Raw genomic sequence first — 19479 nt, forward strand, 5'->3', positions numbered from 1 at the left:
CCTGCAGACTCCAGCCCAGAAAGCCTCTGGCTCAAAGTCCTGCATACTTAACCTGTAAATGGTTCAGTCCTGAATATTGATGTTTACATTTACATTTGTGGACAAGCTGAGCGGACGATCATGGGCAATTTCTGCCTTTTTCTTCAGGATATCCTTCTATCTCAGACTAATTTCTTTGAATACATGATCGTGAACATGAACAGAGGGCAGAGTTTTCGCTTGCTAGAGGCCAAAAATCACATCTGTTCAAACGGAGGAGCACAGTCAGTCAGTCAAATCCTTATTGAAGCGGGAACAAAAGCTTAATTGCATGACCTTTGAGTGAAGCCTTGGCAATCAGCCTGCCCTTGGCGTGGAGGGGAGCGCCGCCGCTCCACGCATCATTCAGGCCAGGGGCTTGTGATGAGGAGCTGGCGTTCAGAGAAATCTCAAAAGGACTTGTTCACTGTCTCGTCTCACGCTAATGAGGGGCATAAATTGTAGGCTGAGTGCCTTTTCAGGGCTCGGCAGTACGAAGTTGGCTAATAGCTGCGGATGTGACATTTCGAATCCAAGATGGGAGAGGGGACTATAGAAAGAGCAAGAGGAAATCCTTTTCACGTCCCTATCAAATCCTTTATGTGTTCTTTGAAAAGTGTCAAGTCGGTAAAGGCTGTTGATGCGAGCGATTCAGTTTAGCGAGAGATAATGTTTCTGCATAATAACGGCGACTCCCTTCACTGTTGCTTTTACTCCTCTTTCCCTCTCATCCGTCCTGAGCTGCAGCAGAGTGAATCGAGCCGTTGAATGCTTTCTGGAGGCCTGTGCTCTCTTTACCCCGCATGGGGCCTGTTCTCCAACATTCACGCTAAAGCAATCCGCCATCTGAACTATGTCTGAAACCGTAGATGGTGAAAAAGAGTACAACATATTTTTGCATCTTAAGGCTGATCTGTAAAAATCATCATGGGTGGGTTGTCAAGGAATTTGCGTACATGTAACCAATTGTCATTAAAAAAGGTTTTGCTTCAAAACGTGATATTTTTTAGTATAGTGTCTGTGTAATTTGATTTTGAATTGTGTATTGTATAATGTGTACAAGCTGAAGAGCTTGTACTTGTCATTACCACCATTTGTTGACAAGAGCTTTGCTGAAACTGCAGTGGTCATGACAACTCTGTGTCACTTCAGTGTTTTCTGGTCCTTTTCTTTACAACGAGCATCAAACAATCACTGCTAGTTTACCGATGTTTTGCTAGCTAACATTAAATTGATATTGCTAACTTTTTAGTGTTGCATTGATGGTATGTGATGCCAAAAAATGTAACCGAAGTCCAGCAGAGAAGTTGCTGCAGTCGCTACCGTTGCTAATGTTAGCCTTTTAAGCGCTGCTAGTTGCCAGGAAGTGAAGCAGTGTTCTTATTGATGACTTGATTGATAGTGTGACGTTCTGAATCAGTTGTGAGCATCTTTGCTTTTCTGTCTCCGCCAGATAAATGGTAAATATGACTGTGATAATAGCAGGATTAGCATAGTCACGCAAGAGAAGTCACCACAGCTGCAGGCGGTATAATGGAAATGGCCAGTTGTCAAAATTTATGACAACTGATGACATATGAGAGTTGAAAGATGTGTGAGATTGAAACCACTACCCCCTCCGTTCTGATGGGGCACTTGAAAGAGAGGAGGGAAAAAAATTGGTAACGAATGGTGGCTGCTGCTGTCTGAAATGTGAAGTGTCTTCCCTGGAAAAGAAACTGCAGCAGGTGTTTTGAACAGCAAATCATAGATGATTTAATGAACTGGTTAAAGTTTGAACCTTGGTTGCAGTGTATCGGGGTTGAGAGTAGCATGTTATGAAAAATGTCATGGATATTTATTGTAGGAACACCTGGGCTTTGCACTAATCCAGTCTTGATTATATCCTCGGGCAGTTTCTTGGCTGATACGGGACAGTTTCTCAGTGCATATTGGTCTTCTAGATAGCCTATCTTAGTCTATAAAACGTCTTTCTTCCTGCTAGTGTGCTTTATCTGTCTTTTTCATCCACTGTTTGAAATCCAGGTAAAATCATGAGGAAAAGATGCCACCCAGTTGAATTTTCACTTCCATTTCTTTCTCATCTTTCTGCTCTCCCTTCTTGCATTACATTGCTGTACCTTTCCTCCCCTTTTACTCATCCTCCCTGCCTTTCGCCTCTGGAGACCCGTTCGACGAGCCAGATGTTTTCTCTCCTCCCTGTGTTTTCATCCAGTGTCGTCCTGTCTGTCTGCTAAACATATATCTTTGCCTTTGCCTGCTGTCGACAACAAATATGAAGGAGATGGTCCAGTACAGCGAGGAGATTCAGAAATATATGTGTGTCACAGATGTACAATAATAGAAATACCCCATTTTCCCCCATTTGGGAATTTTAAAGCTTTTTACGTGTCTTTAAAAAGGCGTTTTTGGTTGAGGATACTGACCAGGATAGCCTGCAAGAACACATAATTCCTGATGCAAGCTATTGAAGTGCTATTGAAATACTTTTAGGTCCACTATTGCAATACATTTGTAGCAAGATGTATCACGCCGGACAGCCACACATGCATTTGTCGTCTATCATCCCTGGATGAAGACCGTCAGTCGAATGAATTTCACTCTGTTGGTATCGAGGTACCAGATTCCTGTCTTTGTGCATGTTAGAGAGAGTGTGTTTAAATGTCTGCATGTGTTTGTGCCTGCTGAAATCACTGAGTCACTGTACTAATGCACCCACCACACACACACACACACACACACACACACACACACACACGCACACACACACACACACACACACACACACGCACACACACACAAGATCTCTTCTCCTCTCTCTCATTCTGTCACTCTCTCATCAACCCCCTTTCTCTCCTCTCTGTCTTTCTCTCACTCTTAATCACCCACTCAACACCCAACACACAAACACACACACGCACACACACGCACTTATCCCTGAGTCCTGTGGACCTTCCAAGCAGCCAATCATTAGAGCCCGTCCCTGTGCTGTGATGTGGCTGCTAAAATTAGCCTCCTATCTCTGTGAGTCGACATCCGCCATGACGCACTGTGGAGAGCCAGGTAGCCATGATGCCCAGAGAATAAACTCTGCTCCTTATTCTTTTGCTTTCCTTTCCTCTCATCCCCTTTCTTTTCCTTTCCTTTCCTTTCCTTTCTTTTCTGCTTCTTCCTAATAATGGCTCTTAACCCCTGCCTCAGTTTGAAAGTATCTTCTCTTTTGTCTTCAGCAGGTTTGTGTGGATGTGCACTCACTGCTCAGTTTGAGTCTGTAAAGTTAAATCTTTGAACCTGTTTGAGGCTCAGGTGTTCGTTCTTTTTCACCATACACTGCTGCTGGCTCTGTCTCTGTATTACTTTCTGACACAACAGAGTGACTATTAAAAAACCTCGTTCAGTAGGAATCTGTCACAATGCCAGAGGGTGTGTGTGGTGTTAAATTATAGGAATTCCAACCCCTACTGTGTTTTTTTGTTTGTTTGTTTTTTTGTTTTACTCTTTTTGCACAGGAAATGTCATTTAACTTCTGTTATCCGTTTTTGAATATGGTCGTTTAAAGCAGCAGTTCCCAAATTCAAGATAAACTTTGAATAGAGTGAAGCTTTGTATTTGGTTGAATCAGGGCTCCGCGCAAACCTTTTACACTGGTTGCGCTGGTTCGCCTAATTTTTTCACTCAAGCGTACCAGCACATTTAGGTGCACCCAATAACTCTACTATCACTGGGGTATTATGAAAACCATTCATTAATATTAAGGTTTACGATGATGAAGAAAATATGTTTGTAGGCAAATATTTGTTCATAGGCAGCTGTCACGGTTCTTGTTGGTCTTGACCTGCTAAATTTCAGGTGCACTGGTGCGAACAATTCAAATGTTCAGTCACACTCGACAGATTTTTGGCCGCTCGTGCGACCAAAACAGTCGCACCCTGGAGCCCTGTTGAATGCATCACTGCTCAGAAGTAAAACAAGCCTTAAGTTTAGATATTTGAGGACGGCAAACATGCAAACATCACATGCATTGATTGTGATTATTGTATTTACCCCTTGAAGCATTCAGCAGCCTTGCTGTCTGGGGTGGTTTGTCTGCTGCTGACGCTTCTAGACTCAACCTGCTGTCATTGCCTCATCTAATAGTTTTCCTCTGCAGACGAAGCATTATGTTTGGGAACATCGAGTTGCTTTAAACTTTTCAGCTTGGTTTCAATTCCTTATGCCGACTCAGTCCACGTTGAGGGCTGAGATGTATCAGAAGAGACAGATCTTTCCACCACTGTCCTGTCAGTCCTGGAAAACTCGGAGCATGCTGCGTTACAACCAGCAACCGTGAGCTGTCATTGACTGAAAATATATGTTCGCATATCTTGACATATATGGTGAACTTGGTCAAGAACGAGGCAATGGTCTCTACATCAGCATACGTTGAGTATGCTGAGCTGGTCTTGAGCTGCCCTTTTGGCTCCTTTGCATCTTATTGGGTGCTGATAACTGTTGCAAAAGTATCACATCCCATGATCACAGTAAAGAAGGTTTATCAGTTTAGTAACCATAGCGGAGTGAGTCTCTCTCCCTCCCTCTCCATCGGCGCTCTCATTCCTGGTGCTGATTGTTTTCTCTAGTTAACTGGCGAGTCCACTGATACTGTGTGATGTCAGCTGACCTTTAAAAGCACATGCACATGGATGCAAATGTCTGTGTTCATGTGTGTGTTTTGTCCTGTGTTTAGCTGTTTCCTTCTTCGCCCACGTCTACGTCTTCACTGTATATTTACATGTATTTGCGTCTGTGTTTCTGTCGGTGTGTGTTTCTGCTTTGGTGTCGGTGTGAACATGTCGGTGTGTATCTCTATCTGCCTGAGTGAGAGTGTGTTTCCTGGTTTGAAATGTCAGCTTTCAACAGTCATCCTCTGTGGTTTCTGTTCTGTTCGGCTGAGGGGGAAGCAGACAGCGTTAATCTATCACCGCTCCGCAGATGGAGATGCAAGTCAGCAGCAACAGTGGCAGTAAGTAGTGTCAGAGTAGTGGTAGCTGCTAATGTAACAAGTTGATATAAATCTTTCCTCTTGACTTGTGTGTGTAGGCGAGATGAGGCGTCGGTTCAGTCTTGTACGTCTCGTTAGATTCAGGAATGTTTTGTTATTTTGATTGAAGTTGGAACACATGAGCCAAATGAAGGCAGCAGAATCACGACTGCAGAGTTATTTGGAGTGCTTAACGTGTGAGTTAAGAAGCGGAGCCCTGTTAAGATGGCACAGCTTGAAAGACTTTCAAAGAACATGCCACAACAGGAAGCGCAGTCGAGGTAGCATCAGTAGTCAGCAACAGTGGTGGGGACAGTGAAAACAGTGTTAAAGTCTCATGAAGCATATTTTACTGCTGTACACACGTAAATGGCATTTTAGGTCACTGAAAACTGAGCTTTTGGAAAACTTTGGCCAGGGTCAAAGTGTTTCAGTGTTGACCTCCGGGACCAAACAATGATGATTGGCATATGTTGTGATTGTGGAGTATTTGAGTTTGTACGTTGTTGGAATTGGTGTTATATCTTTCAGTGTTATATTTAGAAAGACAGAAACGGACGTTGATAATACAACGATGGTTAAGAGAGACAAAAACAACTTCTAACAGTGTTTTTCTGACAACTTATCCAGGTAGATTCTATTAGATGCGGTTTCCTGCATCGTTCATCGTACACTTTCTGTAACCAAGCAACAGACCGCAGTATACAATCTGCCTCCTGTTTACAACAGCACGTGAATGCCTGGTGTATGTGAATGGGCATGTGATTTATGATTTCTAAAAAAAAAAAAAAAAAGGCACTGTGTAACAAAGTGCCTGATAAACAAAATTGTTGTTAATGTTACTTTTATTGTTATACTTCTACAATGACTTTATTGTGGCAGATTGAAGCGCTCAGAGAAAAAAAAAACACTGCATGTGCGTCCGTGTCTCTGTGCAAACAACATATTGACAACCACCCCCGTGTGACAGATGTTTGTTTTTTTATCTGTCGTCGGGACATCAGAGCAAAGAGGATGTGGGTGCGTGATCCATGGGTGACAAAAATGTGGTGAATATTATCGGCTCTGTATGTCACCAGCAGCTTTCTGAAAAGTTGAGAGACTTTCAATTCGGAAAAAGGACGCTGGTGCTGGAAAAAATAAAATAAAAATCTTTGTGGACACAAGCCCTTAGAAGTAGCAATAGCCATCATGGTAATGGTCATGTGGAGCCTGGGTATTCGTGGTGGTCTGATGAACTGTCATAGGTTTGATAAAAGTAGGTGTGTTAAGTGCTAATAATGGCTTTAACGGGAACACTGTTAGGAGTATTATTAATAGCTATCATAGGTACCCCAGCATTAGCAGTGTAGTTTTATGTTTCCTCTTTATCAAAACTTAGTGTTTTCTATAGACACAGTAATGAAAGGATAAGGAGAGGTAATACTATCATTGGTAGTGATAGTATTGGCAGTAGTTGTAGTAATTCTAACAGTGTTGATAGTAGTGATAGAGCCTCCACCAGTTCTCAGACAGAAATTCTTTGACACAGTTCTCTGTGTGCCTGTGTATTTGAGTGTGATTATGAATGCTTGTCAGGCTCTCAGCCCCCCTACTGGTACACACACACACACACACACACACACACACTCCACAGCCCCTGGTCATGTCATCGGTCCAGATCTAGATTGGACTTAATGAGAGCCCTGCATGCATACAGCCCATAACTCAGCATAGCATACTGACCTACTGACTCACTGACTGGCCACAGTTATGTGTGTAAATGTGTGTGTGTGTGTGTGTGTGTGTGTGTGGTTGTGTGTGTGTGTGTGTGTGTGTGTGTGTGTGTGTGTGTGTGTGTGTGGTTGTGTAAAGCTGTGTTTGACTGTGTGACAGGGACTAGTTGTGTTTGTTTGACCACTGTCTGCTCTGTGAGTGTGTATTTGTATGCAGCAGTTTCTGTGTGTATGTGTGTGTTTTGGAGTTCTCTGTGGAGTCTTATCTGAGCAGCTGAATCTCATCTATTGAGTTTCGGCGAGAGGTCATCGATCACTCTGCGCCGCGTGATTGGATAGCTTGTGATGCAAAGCAAACTGGTGACGGAACAAAAAAATAAATAAACTTGAGTTATTGAAATGCAAATGAGCGCGACGTTTGCATCACGACAGCCTGTCACATTTGGGGGAAATGAGGCAACGCGGGCTCTCTGCACACAGAGACAAAATAATTTGATTGTTGCTGAATCTTGGTTTGAGAGGAAGTTATTAGTAGAGTATTCATGTCTCATTTTGTTTTGTTTTTGTTTTTTTGGTTTGTGTGTGTGTGTGTGTGTGTGTGATAGAAAATGCTCCGTATAAATATCTCAAACTAAAACCGTACCAAATTTCAAACCAATAAAAACTTCCAGATGTAAACGATGTAACCTGATTATCTTCCATCTGCGTTCTTTCTGAGCATGCCCACCGTCTTGATGTTGACGGTGACGTACGCTTCTCCACTGACCAAATGTAGTAGGTAAGTGGAGAAGCGTACTGCAGAGAATTTGTTTTTAATACAAACTCTTAGAAAACTTTTAACATAGACCATGATAGGCATCCATCATCAGGACGGGGTGTATCGATATCTGACGAGGAACAAGAATTCATGACCTGACACCACTTTTGCGTTTGTCACCCAGCTGTTCTGATTAAATTCGTTGCAGCATGAAAACACCAAACCTTAATAATCCCTACCCATTTAAACAACCGACCCGAAACCTTCAATCAGAATGAAGAAATGTTATTTGTGTAAACCTAGCTACTTTTTACGAGCACACCACGTCAGGCGCAGACCGCCAGCAGAGGTGGGCGGCTGTCCTTTCTGCAGCGTGTGTCCTTCTGGGGACAGGAGTGACATCAGAAAGGAACGTTTTCCAACACATTAATGTGAGTCTGATTAAAAGTGAAAGTAAAAGTGGGGAAGTTGTGACACTGTGGGCTGGTGAGGGGGAGACACGGCTTCAGAGAAACGGGACAATGACTGGAGACAGTGGATGATTGTACTACTGCTTTGTTCTTGGTTTCAGAATTGTTACAGGCCTTCTCTCTGGTGTTTAGAGTAAATTGAGCCGTTTCCTTTCAGCTAATCTCACCACTGATTTACTGTGTTCACCTCGTCGCGGGAGAAAAATATTTAAATCAAACTTGATGAGTGACGTCTGCGAGCAGCTGAACACAGAGGGTGATTGTAATGACATATGAATAAACTGCATGCTGAAGGGGATTTTCTGTCTATGTTTTGGAAAATGCACTGTTATCATTCGCTTCCCTGTTGGAGTCGTGCACGCACTCAATATTTTCATTTGGAAATTATGATTTATTATCAAATTTTGAAAGCAGAGTGGAAATGGCAAAATTCAATCACATGTCCTCAGAAAAGTTATTAAAGTTAATCGATGTGGAAAATCTTTCCAGCAATGAATAAATCATGTGATAAATGGAAAAAAGAAATGCACTCTTTGAGTGATTACTGACAGAGTTTCCATGGCTGCCCCAGGCTCATTGCACAACAGTCTCTGTCCAGCAAAACCAGCCATAAATGATATTTGTTCTGTCACTGCAGAACATAACTCTTCATTAGTTGCTCTGTTATAGTGCAGCCAAATGCGTTTCTTTTGTGTTTGCATGAAGCTCAACTGAAATGTACTGACTCTGGACCAGACAAACAGTTACTCAGATCGAATCAGCTCTTGGAGGACTCTGTTTTTGCCCCATTTTTTCCTACCTGATGTGTTCTTTAACCCTGAAAGCTGAGGGAAATGCAGCTCATTTGCATTTTATATTTTGCGTAAAATTTGCTTGACAGTTTGGCAACAGCGTCTGCTCATCTGCCCTCTACCTGTCTGACTTTCTGCCCGTCTACCTGTTTTTTTTTTTTCTTTACAACGCTACTTTTCCATCTGTCTGCCCATCACCCGTCACTGAAACTGGGTGACTCCCAACTGTCTGTCACAGAGACAGTAAAGAGACGAAGAGGCTGGGCGGTGGATGAGAGGAAGAGCAGGGTGGAGATGGGCTGGAGAGAGAGAGAGCGAGAGAGAGAAAGAGCGAGAGAAACAAGGCAGAACATAAAACTGCAGGAGCTTGTAATAGTGTTTCCTAGACATTAATTAGCTGCAGTCATTCCTGTACAAACACTCAGTAATAAAACTGATATACTGAGCCTCTCTCCTCCTTTTCTCCTTTTCCATCTGCTCTCCTCAGCCCTGCATGTCTTCCTTTTTTTCTCTTCTTTTCTCTTCCGCATTTGTCTCATTTCTTCTTCTCTCCTTCACTCTACATCTCTCCGTCTCTCCTTCTCTTCTCATATTCCCCCATCTCCATCCTTTTTGTCTCCTTCCTTTTCTTCAATCTTTTCTTCAATCTTTCAGTCACTTTCCCCCTCTCTTATGATTTTGAGACTTTTATTTATTGTTTTCTTTCCCTTTTCCTCCCTTTCTCCTCTCCTCTGCTGTCCTCTCCTCTCTTCCTTTTGAGTCATTTTCTTCCAATTTCCTCCCCTTTCCTCTCCTTTTTCTCTTCTCTTCTCTTATATCGTCCACTGATTTTCCCTGACCCTTTCTGTTTTACCTCAAGTATCCTCTCCTCCTTCCCCTTTCGACCTTTGTCTATCTACTTCTCGCTTCCTCTCCTCTCCTCTCCTCTCCTTTCCTCTCCTCTCCTCTATTCTCTTCTCTTTTGTCATCCTATTTATCTCCTTTCTTATCCCTCCACCTCTTATCTCCACTGTTTTTCATCTCATCTCTTTTCCTTTTCCCTCTCTTCGTCTCTTCTCCCCACTGATGAGGAGCGGGAAGAAAAAACAAGAGAACGTCGGTGAAAGGGGAGAAAAAGATGGACAGAGATAAAAGAGAGAAAGATTAAGGAGGAGTGGATCTCCCTCAGTCTCTGTCTGTCCTCCTCTCTTATTGCTGAAGGAGAAGGCAATATTCATCACGGCCTTGGCTTGCACACACACACACACACTCACACACACACACACACACACACACACACACACACACATGCAGACACACACACATGCACTTGCAAACCCACACGCGGACAAAACTTGAACACACACGATCATTCACACTGAGTCGGGTTGTACGTGAAGGAAACACGCAACATACTCTTGGAGTTGTACTCACATACACACACACCCACACACCACACACACACACACACCCACACACACCCACACACACACACACACAGACTTGCTCCATTGCATTATTTATTTGTGCTGGCAGACAGTTGAGGCAGCTGAGCAGCGGAAGCAAGGATACTGCGTTTTACATATGGCCTTTTCATATACTGCTCTGTGACACACACACACACACACACACACAGACGCACACCCTCGTCTGTCCTTGTCTTTCATCTCTCCTTCCATTTACATTAATATCACCCGCTTTTCTCTCTTTCTCTCTCCCTCTCACTCGCTCTTTCACATTCCTCTCATACTCGGTGATTTGTCTTCTCCTTCTCCGTCCTCCCGATCTTGACCTCCAGTCCTCTCTTTTCACTTAGTTAAACATCGTTCTCCTCTTCTCCTCGTCTCTGCTCCGTCCTCCTGCATCACTATCACTCTCCTCCCCTCCCCTCAACAGTTATTTCTTTCCAGCAGTCCAGTCTGAAACATCAGCTCCTCTGAGAGTCAACTAAAATATACAGCATGTTGCTGCCTCTGTTGCTGCTTCCTCCCTGTTAACACATTTCTTTACTTCCCTCTATGAGTATCTTTTTACTCCTCTCTTATGCAAGTGTCACAAATACATCTTGAACTCGAGGTTGAACTTTTTGAATACAAACCAAAATCATCAAGTTAAAAAAAAAAAAAAAAAAAACTTGGTCTGATCAGATTATGCCACTGTAGTGGTGTTGCTGTAGGGATGGCAGTGTTCCCTCTAGCGCCAGCATGAGGTTGACTTTTTTTTGGTTTTGAGTGAAATTCCTTGACAAAGCACCATGTCACCATCAGGATGAATTGTAATAACTTTTCCATTGATTTAGCCTTTTGGGCCAGTTTCCAGTTTCTCAAGACTTTTGTTGTAGCCAGCAGATGTCTGGATAACAGATATCCAGAGCGAGACTTTCTATTCCGCGCGGATTTAATTGTCATAAGTCCAATTAGCAACTTGAGACGCAAAAATGGAGTGGGAGTAGAACTGTTTATACGCACGCAAACGAAGCCCACTCGGATGTGATTGGTCAATACTGCTGGGAGATTACTCCCATCAAACTCAGTCGTACATTGCATATGGCACTAATTAGCAAATGCTAGCATGCTAAAGTAAGACCCAATGGAAAAATGAGTCCAGAAACTGTCTCTGTTAGCCCTTCTCCTGCTTTGTGTTTCATGGATTTCTCCTTATAATATTTAATTTGCTTTTTTCCTTTCACAGCTCATTTTGTCGCACTCTCTCCATCCCTCCGTGTCACCGTGTTGTTTCTTCTCACCAGTCTGTCTGGCTGGTTTTTCTATTTTGTGCCTTTCCCGTCAAAATAAACGAAGGTAAATAAATCCATATTAGGGGGCTGAGCGAGAGAAGGAGGAGGGATAGAGGGAGGGGAAATGGAGAGGTTAATGGAGAGACGGAGGGGGAGCAAGGGAGTAGGATGGAGGAGAAGAGCTAATAAAGCAGGGATAAGGAGGCTTAGAAAGTAATGATAAAATGTAGAATGAAGTCTTACGGTTGATTTTGCACTGCTGCTTGTGTGTGTGTTGCTTGTTTCCCTGTGTGTGTGTGTGTGTGTGTGTGTGTGTGTGTGTGTGTGTTCTTGCCTGATGTCCTTGACTATATGACTGATTATATCATTGCTTCGGGTCCCGGGTAAAGCAGACAGAGTGAGACAGACTGTACGTGCGTGTGTGTGTGTGTGTGTGTGTGTGTGTGTGTGTGTGTGTGTGTGTCAGCGTAGGTGTGTGTCGTTATGTGTGAGAATGATTGTGTCTGCTTGAATACACCCACTCCCACAGGTCTGCAAAACACTGCATCTCAAACAAGGCCACCTTGCTTGTTTTTATAGAAGCCTCCTCCATAGAGTACACGGTGTAGCTGGCGTTAACCTGTAAAGGTCTCCAGGTTGATATCAACAATTTGGTTGCTACAACACCTCCTCCCTCCTCTTTCTTCTTACCCCTGCACTTCCTCAGTAGGTGCTTCTCATATATCTAAAATGGATTGTTTCTATCCCAGCCCCTCCTATGTAATAGATGAGGAGGATATGTAACGAAAAGATGTGAGTGAGGTAAATGAAGAGACAAATGAGAACCACCTGCCGAGAGATGCGAAGAAAAGATGTAAGGAGAGCGGAAACGCGTTCGTAATGACATGAAGAATCCTTCCCTTTTAGCAACATCTAAAGCATCGCCAGTTTACTGATGATGGTGTCACCTGTGGAGTTTGTATCCGTACAGTTTAAACTGTCAGTGCCAGAATGACAAAACAAAGGAATAATAGAAGAACATGTTGTACGTGAAGGATAAGTCGTCACCAAATCATTCTCCAGAGCTTCACGGCAAAAAAGCGTTGCAGCATTTCCAAGACAACTCAAGTAGATAATTTTTATACATCAGTTTATGTTCTCGAGGCTTCCAGAGACTTTGATCACCGGACAACTTGTATTTTATGGGTTTTTTTTGTTTAGTTTTATTTTTTTTCTCCCCATCTACTTGAATTGTTTACGAGAATGCTGCAACAATGTTTTACTGTGAAGCAACCAAAATGTTTTGTGGACAGCGAAACTTCACCTGACTTTCCATCAGCACGGGGATGAGAGGATACTGATTGAATTTCAGGTTTTGAGTGAACTTATCCTTTTAAATTGGGCTTCACAATCACACTCTTGACTCAGACCTTCGACAGTCAAAAGTAACTCCACAAACTAACTAAAAGAAAAACTTCCAAGGGTAGCTTTAAAAAACTACAGAGACATTGACTCATCACCTAAATGAGCTGAAGATATGCATGTAGTCAACAATGCAAAGTGAGGGGTCAATGCTTTCATTGACAAAAACTACTTGATGTCTTCCCGCATCTGTTGTTCGTGTTCTGCAACCTGCTCTTGTGACACTAATGCAGGTTTATGCTCAAGCTGAACCATGGGATCATACTTGAGCCTGAAGGTTTGTTTTTATCAGTAATGACTAAATCATGAGCAGCCTGAGCTGGCAGACCGTGAAAATCTTTTAGAATCTGACGGGACTGAGGGAAGGTCTGACATGGTAGACAGTCTGCCTTCATAACCTGACAGAACCTCCCTGTTTTAGGGGCCCAGGTTACATCGGGCTACAGATGAGATGTGGTAGCTTTTCTGACTATTAAAACACACAGGAAATACATTTTTTTTCAAGGGTGTCGAGTGAGTGATCATTTTTGTATTCAGAACTTTTCTCCCAGTTGCATACTGAATGAACTTTATTTATCCATTACAGCTGTGTCCTTTCACTTATAGTTAATGATGATATTATATGGACTGCCTGCACAAAGACAATATGGATTTTAATACCTATGTTTTAGTTTTATCTAGCATATGATTGATTTCCTACAAAAAAAAGAGGCTAATGACCCAAGTGCCTTTCTGAAAAATTCAGGGATTTTCAACTAGGCAGGAAAAGCACACCTTGTCTGTTGACTGAACAGCTGAAAAAACACATTTATATGCAGCCATTATGCAGATTTATATGGATCCTAAAAAGAAAAGTGTTCATGAATGACGAGCCGCCAACAGTGAAAGTTGTATTTGGTTCCTTGTTAATCACTCCAACAGTTGGCATGCATCACCTTCCTCCCTCAGAAGCATAAATGTGCCCTGTGAATGCATCAGAACCAGTGTATATCTGACATTAAACCACACTGGTGCCTCCCTCTCTGTGCAGGTATTTCGTACCGACTTCATCACGGCCATGAAGCTGCCGGACTCGGCTCAGCTCGGCCCGGACGACTTCTACGTGCTCTCGGACCCGTGGAGACAAGAGTGGGAGAAGGGGGTGCAGGTCCCTGCCAGCCTGGAGGCCATACCAGAGCCTGTGGTCAGGTAGGACACACACCGAAACACACACCACACACATACAGAAACAGCCAATAACTCATGCATTGAGACTGATATTATGTAAATGAGAATAACGCACTAAGTATTTGTATTTCTGAGTTGATATTAATTTCCTGAACTAATTTGAAAAAACGTGACAAAGTGAATCGAGATACCAAAAGGAATGCCGGTAGTTGTTAAATTACACAGCTGGCATATTCATGAATATTCATAAACAAATTTGGGAATGAAATACGTCATTACGCACACCATTGTCCTGCAACCTTAGTTTTACACCTCATGAGTAAGAAACACATGCACATGCAGAAAAAAAGCACAAGAACACTGACTGAGACCATCAACTTTCTACTCCTTCACTCATTCTTACATTAACACACTACAGGCAGCAGGTTTGGATGCACATGTTGGCAATGTCACACACACAAGCAAGCTGGTAGGCAGATGTGTGCAGGCATGCTCTTCGACCCACTTATCTTTACTCTCACAGTGTAGGTTAGCCTGGGCTTGCTGCCTCTGTCTCTCTCTCTGTCTCTCTCTGTCTCTGTCTCTCTCCCTCTCTCCCTCTGTTGCCCCGGCAGGTTGTTGTGGCTCACCAGTACTACTGCAGCTGCTTCACATACCCATGTGGTTATTTTGGCATTCTAGGAACTAATGAAAATGCTCAGACTGCAGAGTAATGCCCATTAGACGGATATGTCACACTGGGAGGCCACACACAAACACAGGCATACATTCCCTTTGGACGACAGACAGATGATCCACCGCGTGAGATTCGGTCAGATGTTCTCTATCCATGAACATTTTTTTTTGCCGTCATCTGCTAAGGTATCTCAGTTTCACAGACAGGTTTTGCACATGATAAACTGAAAACTGCAGTGAGTTGTTTTCACCTCTTTGATCCGTCAAGGTTTAAGTGTGTCTTCATGTTTTTACACTCGAGCGGCCCGAGTTCTGCAGCATTTTGTGCAGTTTGGCTTCTTTTATCTCACTCCGTTCAACAACAAGGTTGGAAAAGAGTTGCTTTGTCAAGGAGTTAAGTTAGTTCAAATACCACCAAATACATTCAGTCATAACGGTTTAAACAAGATTTATTTTTGACGGCCATAACTGCAGAAAAAACGAGGTGGTTTGTGATTATCGTCACAAAAACTGAGAACTGTTCTGCAGCGCTTTAACAGCAGCACTAAGTGAGCATTTGAAAACATGGCAGCCAGCTCCAATGACATGAATAAACACTTCAAATAAAACAAGCAGAACGTAATTCATATCTTAGTGTTGCCAAATGAAATAGCATACCTAATGTGGAAACCAGAGAAACTGAAATGAATCGTTGACCAGCAAGTGGAAAAGGCTTGCATTAGCAGTTTTATTTGAGAAGAGAAACCGACTTCTCGTACTAGAAAAAAACAAGAAATGATACATTTGAACGTGCAGTTTGACAACACAGACTGTTTAACATCCTCGGGAGTCTGAACGAGGGCAGAAGACAATAGAGATGAAAATGTCTTTATGGTGCCTAATCTTCATGATTGTGAGACGTGAGAGGATAAATGTTTCACCCTCACTGTTTACATCGTCTAATAGGTTAATGTCTCAGTAGACACACACATATGTGACACACACAGACACACATAGACACAAACAGTATGGAGCCAACAGATTGAAGAGAGCCTGAAGGCAGAGAGATAGATGAGCAGATTGGGAGAGAAAGAGCAATGGCGAAGATAGATAAGGATAGATGGATGAATGGGGGCTTATATATTATCTGATGTGTGATAAAACGCTGCGGTGACATACAGTGGTGCTGAAATGGAGTGATGATGGATAGATGGGGAGATAGAGGAGAAGAGGGGTGAGTGTAAGTGTGACTGAGCTGATGATCTCCGTCAGAGTCCCTGACAGAGGTATGTTCATCTTAATTTTGTCGTCAGTCATGTCGAAACCACTCCTTTTTGCTCTCTCTGCCTCTTTCTTTTCCGTTCCTCGCTCCGTCCCTTTGCACTGAGATCACCAGCGATGCTTGAGACTTCCCATTCAAGCCCCTGTGGTCGGGGCAGAATTAGCGGTAGGAAACCTTATTCCCACACAGAAGTGATGTCTTTTCAGTACAGGGTAAAAAACTGTCAACAAGCAAGAAATGAGCTTAACAAGGACTTTTTTCAGTTAATACTCAAGCATGAGCCAGAACTTTAATGCAACTTTCACAAAGCCGCCAATCTATATCTGTGACAAGCTTCCAGGTAACGTCACATGTTTTGGATTTAAAAAGTCACTTTTTGTCCAATGCATTGGAACTTTCATTGGAACCACCACACTGGAACCACCAGAAAGTTCCAGTGTATTGGAACTTTCTGGTTGTTCCAGTGTGGTGGTTCCAATGAAAGTTGGAACCACTGGTCACAGCAACGAGGGTCCCGCAGAGTAACGTATACTAACTTATAAACTGTCAGTCTGTGACAATCTGCTCATGATATCCATTAAAGTCCACAAAGTCCTGAATTGGCTCGTTCTTCAAAAAGAAGCCTGTGAAAGCCTCTGAGTAGATTTTATTCCACTGCGTTATAACAGGATGTTCAGATATCCGCTGTAAAAGTATACATTGTCTGGCAGACAACAAAAGAGTTTCAAGCAACTGAGTTTTAGGAGAAAAAGAGAATCTCTGTGAAATTGGGGCGAGACTAACAATGCAGAGTTCTGGCATAAAATCAGAATGGTGCACAGAGGGCATTGACGGGCTTCTGCCGTAAATCATGTATAAGAGGTCCTGGCGCTTAGCTTCAAGGCCAAAGTGACTTCTACTATTACTACTACTACTTCCTAATATCGATTCCTATAACTGAAGTTTGTGTATCAGCCGAAACTAGTACTGCTCACTTACCGTTTCTGGGTGCTGCTGGGAAGTAGCAAGGTCTCATTTCTCATAAATAACTTGTGGTGTCGGATCGGTGTATAGACGGATTGTGTAACCATCGATACTGATTCAGGGTCATTTCCAATACTGGTATCTGAGCTACCTACCTTGCGGGGAGTTAAAACAACAAAATCTATCAGGCTTGATCTGATTCTGATTGATTCCACTCATATTTCTGTTCATTTAAGGCTACAGCCGGCAGCTGGTTAGCTTAGCTTAGCACAAAGACTGGAATCAGGGGGTAACGGCTATCCTGGCTCTGTCAAATGTCACCAAAATCTAAATAACAGCACCTACAAGGCTCCCTAATCAATAGTTATTATTCCTTCAAGGTAACATGATGTGTCTTTAATTCTAGGTTTTGTTCATGTGGAGGAGATTTTGTCGACCTAAAACTGAGAGTAAACTGAGGAATGATTTAGAATTGAGGTAGTTCCTCCATCTTCATTTATTTGATGTTTCCTTCTCCTTTCTTTTAGTTATTTTTGTCCTGATCCAACCCTCCTGTTTCCTTTTTTATATCTGTCTATGTCTTCATCTTTCCTTGGCTTCCCACCTTCCCCTCTTACTTTTGCTCTAGTAGAGCCGGAGGCACAGACACATTTTTCTTTTTCTATTTTTTTTATGAATAATGACATCATCTCCAAAAATTGTTGGAGAGGAAAAGGGCTGCGGGCCCCGTCTGGCTTTGACAACACTCATCTTCCACATGTCTCTCTCTCTCGCTGGACCAGATTTGGCTGCTGCAACATGATTTTTGGTAAAGCTGTTGTGCTGTTTGGTGTAGAGGTCATTAGGGTGTGATGTTGCCGCTTTTTTTTTTTTTTGCCTCTGCTTAACAAAACACTGCCAGAGAGGTGCAGAGAGAGGAGGAAGATGATGATTCTTCAGCTCTCTATCCCTCTCTGCCTCTCTGTCCTTCACCTTCATCTATCTCCCCATTCTTCTCTTTCCCACCCTCTGCCTCTTCCTCTTGCTCGTCCCCCTGTCTGGCCCTTTCTCCTCCCCTCCGTCTATTTGTTTTATCAGCCTCTTCCCCCTCTTTTTTCCCCCCCTTCTCTCTTTCTCTTTCTCTCTCCCTCTCCACAGTTTTGTCGGGGCCGAGTGGAAGTAATTAGCCGTTGCATAACACTGGCTATGTGCAGACAGTGAATGGGGCTTTGGCAGAGACTCGACAGCCTCGGTCCCCGGTGACAACGCCGAGCCGGAGAGGAAAATAATTACACATACACATGAGAAGATCTGCCCCTTTTCACAAAATGAAAGAAATGAGATAGCGGTTATTTTATTTATTGCTTCATTTTTTCCCCCCGCGGACTGGTGGCCGCGTCGGTGAATGTGAACCCGTTGTTTGTGGTTTGGCTGAACACGCTGGCTTTCAGTACAGCGTGTAAGGCTGCGGGCAGTCACTGGAAGCGTTACATGGAGAGACTTCTTACCAACATGGTTTATGTGCTGCAGGACAAAAAGATCGATTGTGCAGATGGTACTTTCAGTTGCTCAACTGCTTGGTTGGCATTCAGATTGTTTTTACAGTTCTATAGAGCTGTGGTATTTGAAGTTATTGATCGATTGGGTGACAAGCATCAAGAATCCACGGTGCTCATGAGGTGCACAACTAAGGCTGCAGGACACTGGTGAATATCATGTGATCTTCAGTAGTGGAATATCTGAAGGTCAGGTTTCCAGCATCTGTGATGATATGCAAAACTTGGGTCAGGCAGGCATGGAAGTCATGTAAAACCTTTGGTCAACATGCGTTAATCCCAGCCCAGAGGGGAGGGGAGGTGTGGACAGACGCTGAGAGTGGATATAGATACTGTTTCTGGATAAGACATCAGTGCCTTTTAGTGTGTTGATCAAGTTTGGTTTGGCTTCATTCTGTCTCTGACATCCTACACTTGCTGTAACCCACGCATCAAAATATTAACAAACAAGAATACTGTAAAAAACAATGGTTTAATTCCTTAACCTGGTCATTCAGTTGTACTCACATCCCTCAGTTAAGCTTCGTCTACACAGTCGAACTTGTCAACATGAAAAAGTCAACTTCCACTCCCAGTTAAATGTAAAAGTGAGATGCTGTAATGAGTGAATTCAATACTAACTTTAATCATGGATATCAATGTTTTCATTATTGTGAAAACAAACAACCAGAGCTTATCTTCAGATATATTACAGACATATCGCAAATGTGCATCTCTTGTTTTCTACAAACATCGAAAAAGACTGCTCTCAGGAGAGTTTTAAAGCCTAAGTCTACTAATATATTCACATGATTCATCATTTCAACTTGAAATGATGAATTATGCTGCCTCATATTTATAAGTGCTTTAGTGGTCTAAATTGACTTGAAATGAATAAAAAAGAATAATTCAGTCCAACACACGGTGTTGTCATGTAGAGATAACCTAGCAATTTCACCACTGGATTAAAAAAAAAAAAAAAACGAGATGCAATGCTTTTCAACCTTTTAA

The 19479-nt window shown here is 42.8% G+C and overlaps 1 protein-coding gene across 3 annotated transcripts in view; it reads left to right on the forward strand.

The window, feature by feature from the left end:
• Positions 1 to 19479, forward strand: part of jade2 (jade family PHD finger 2) — a 210430-nt gene that overhangs the window by 48335 nt on the left and 142616 nt on the right. For all 3 annotated transcript variants that reach the window (XM_030437345.1, XM_030437344.1, XM_030437346.1), the window contains one exon: positions 13919 to 14076. In XM_030437345.1, the coding sequence (XP_030293205.1) occupies positions 13919 to 14076 (158 nt within the window). The remainder of the gene's footprint in view (positions 1 to 13918; positions 14077 to 19479) is intronic.

This window comes from Sparus aurata, chromosome 13, assembly GCF_900880675.1.
Source record: "Sparus aurata chromosome 13, fSpaAur1.1, whole genome shotgun sequence".
In the NCBI taxonomy this organism is placed as follows: domain Eukaryota; kingdom Metazoa; phylum Chordata; class Actinopteri; order Spariformes; family Sparidae; genus Sparus; species Sparus aurata.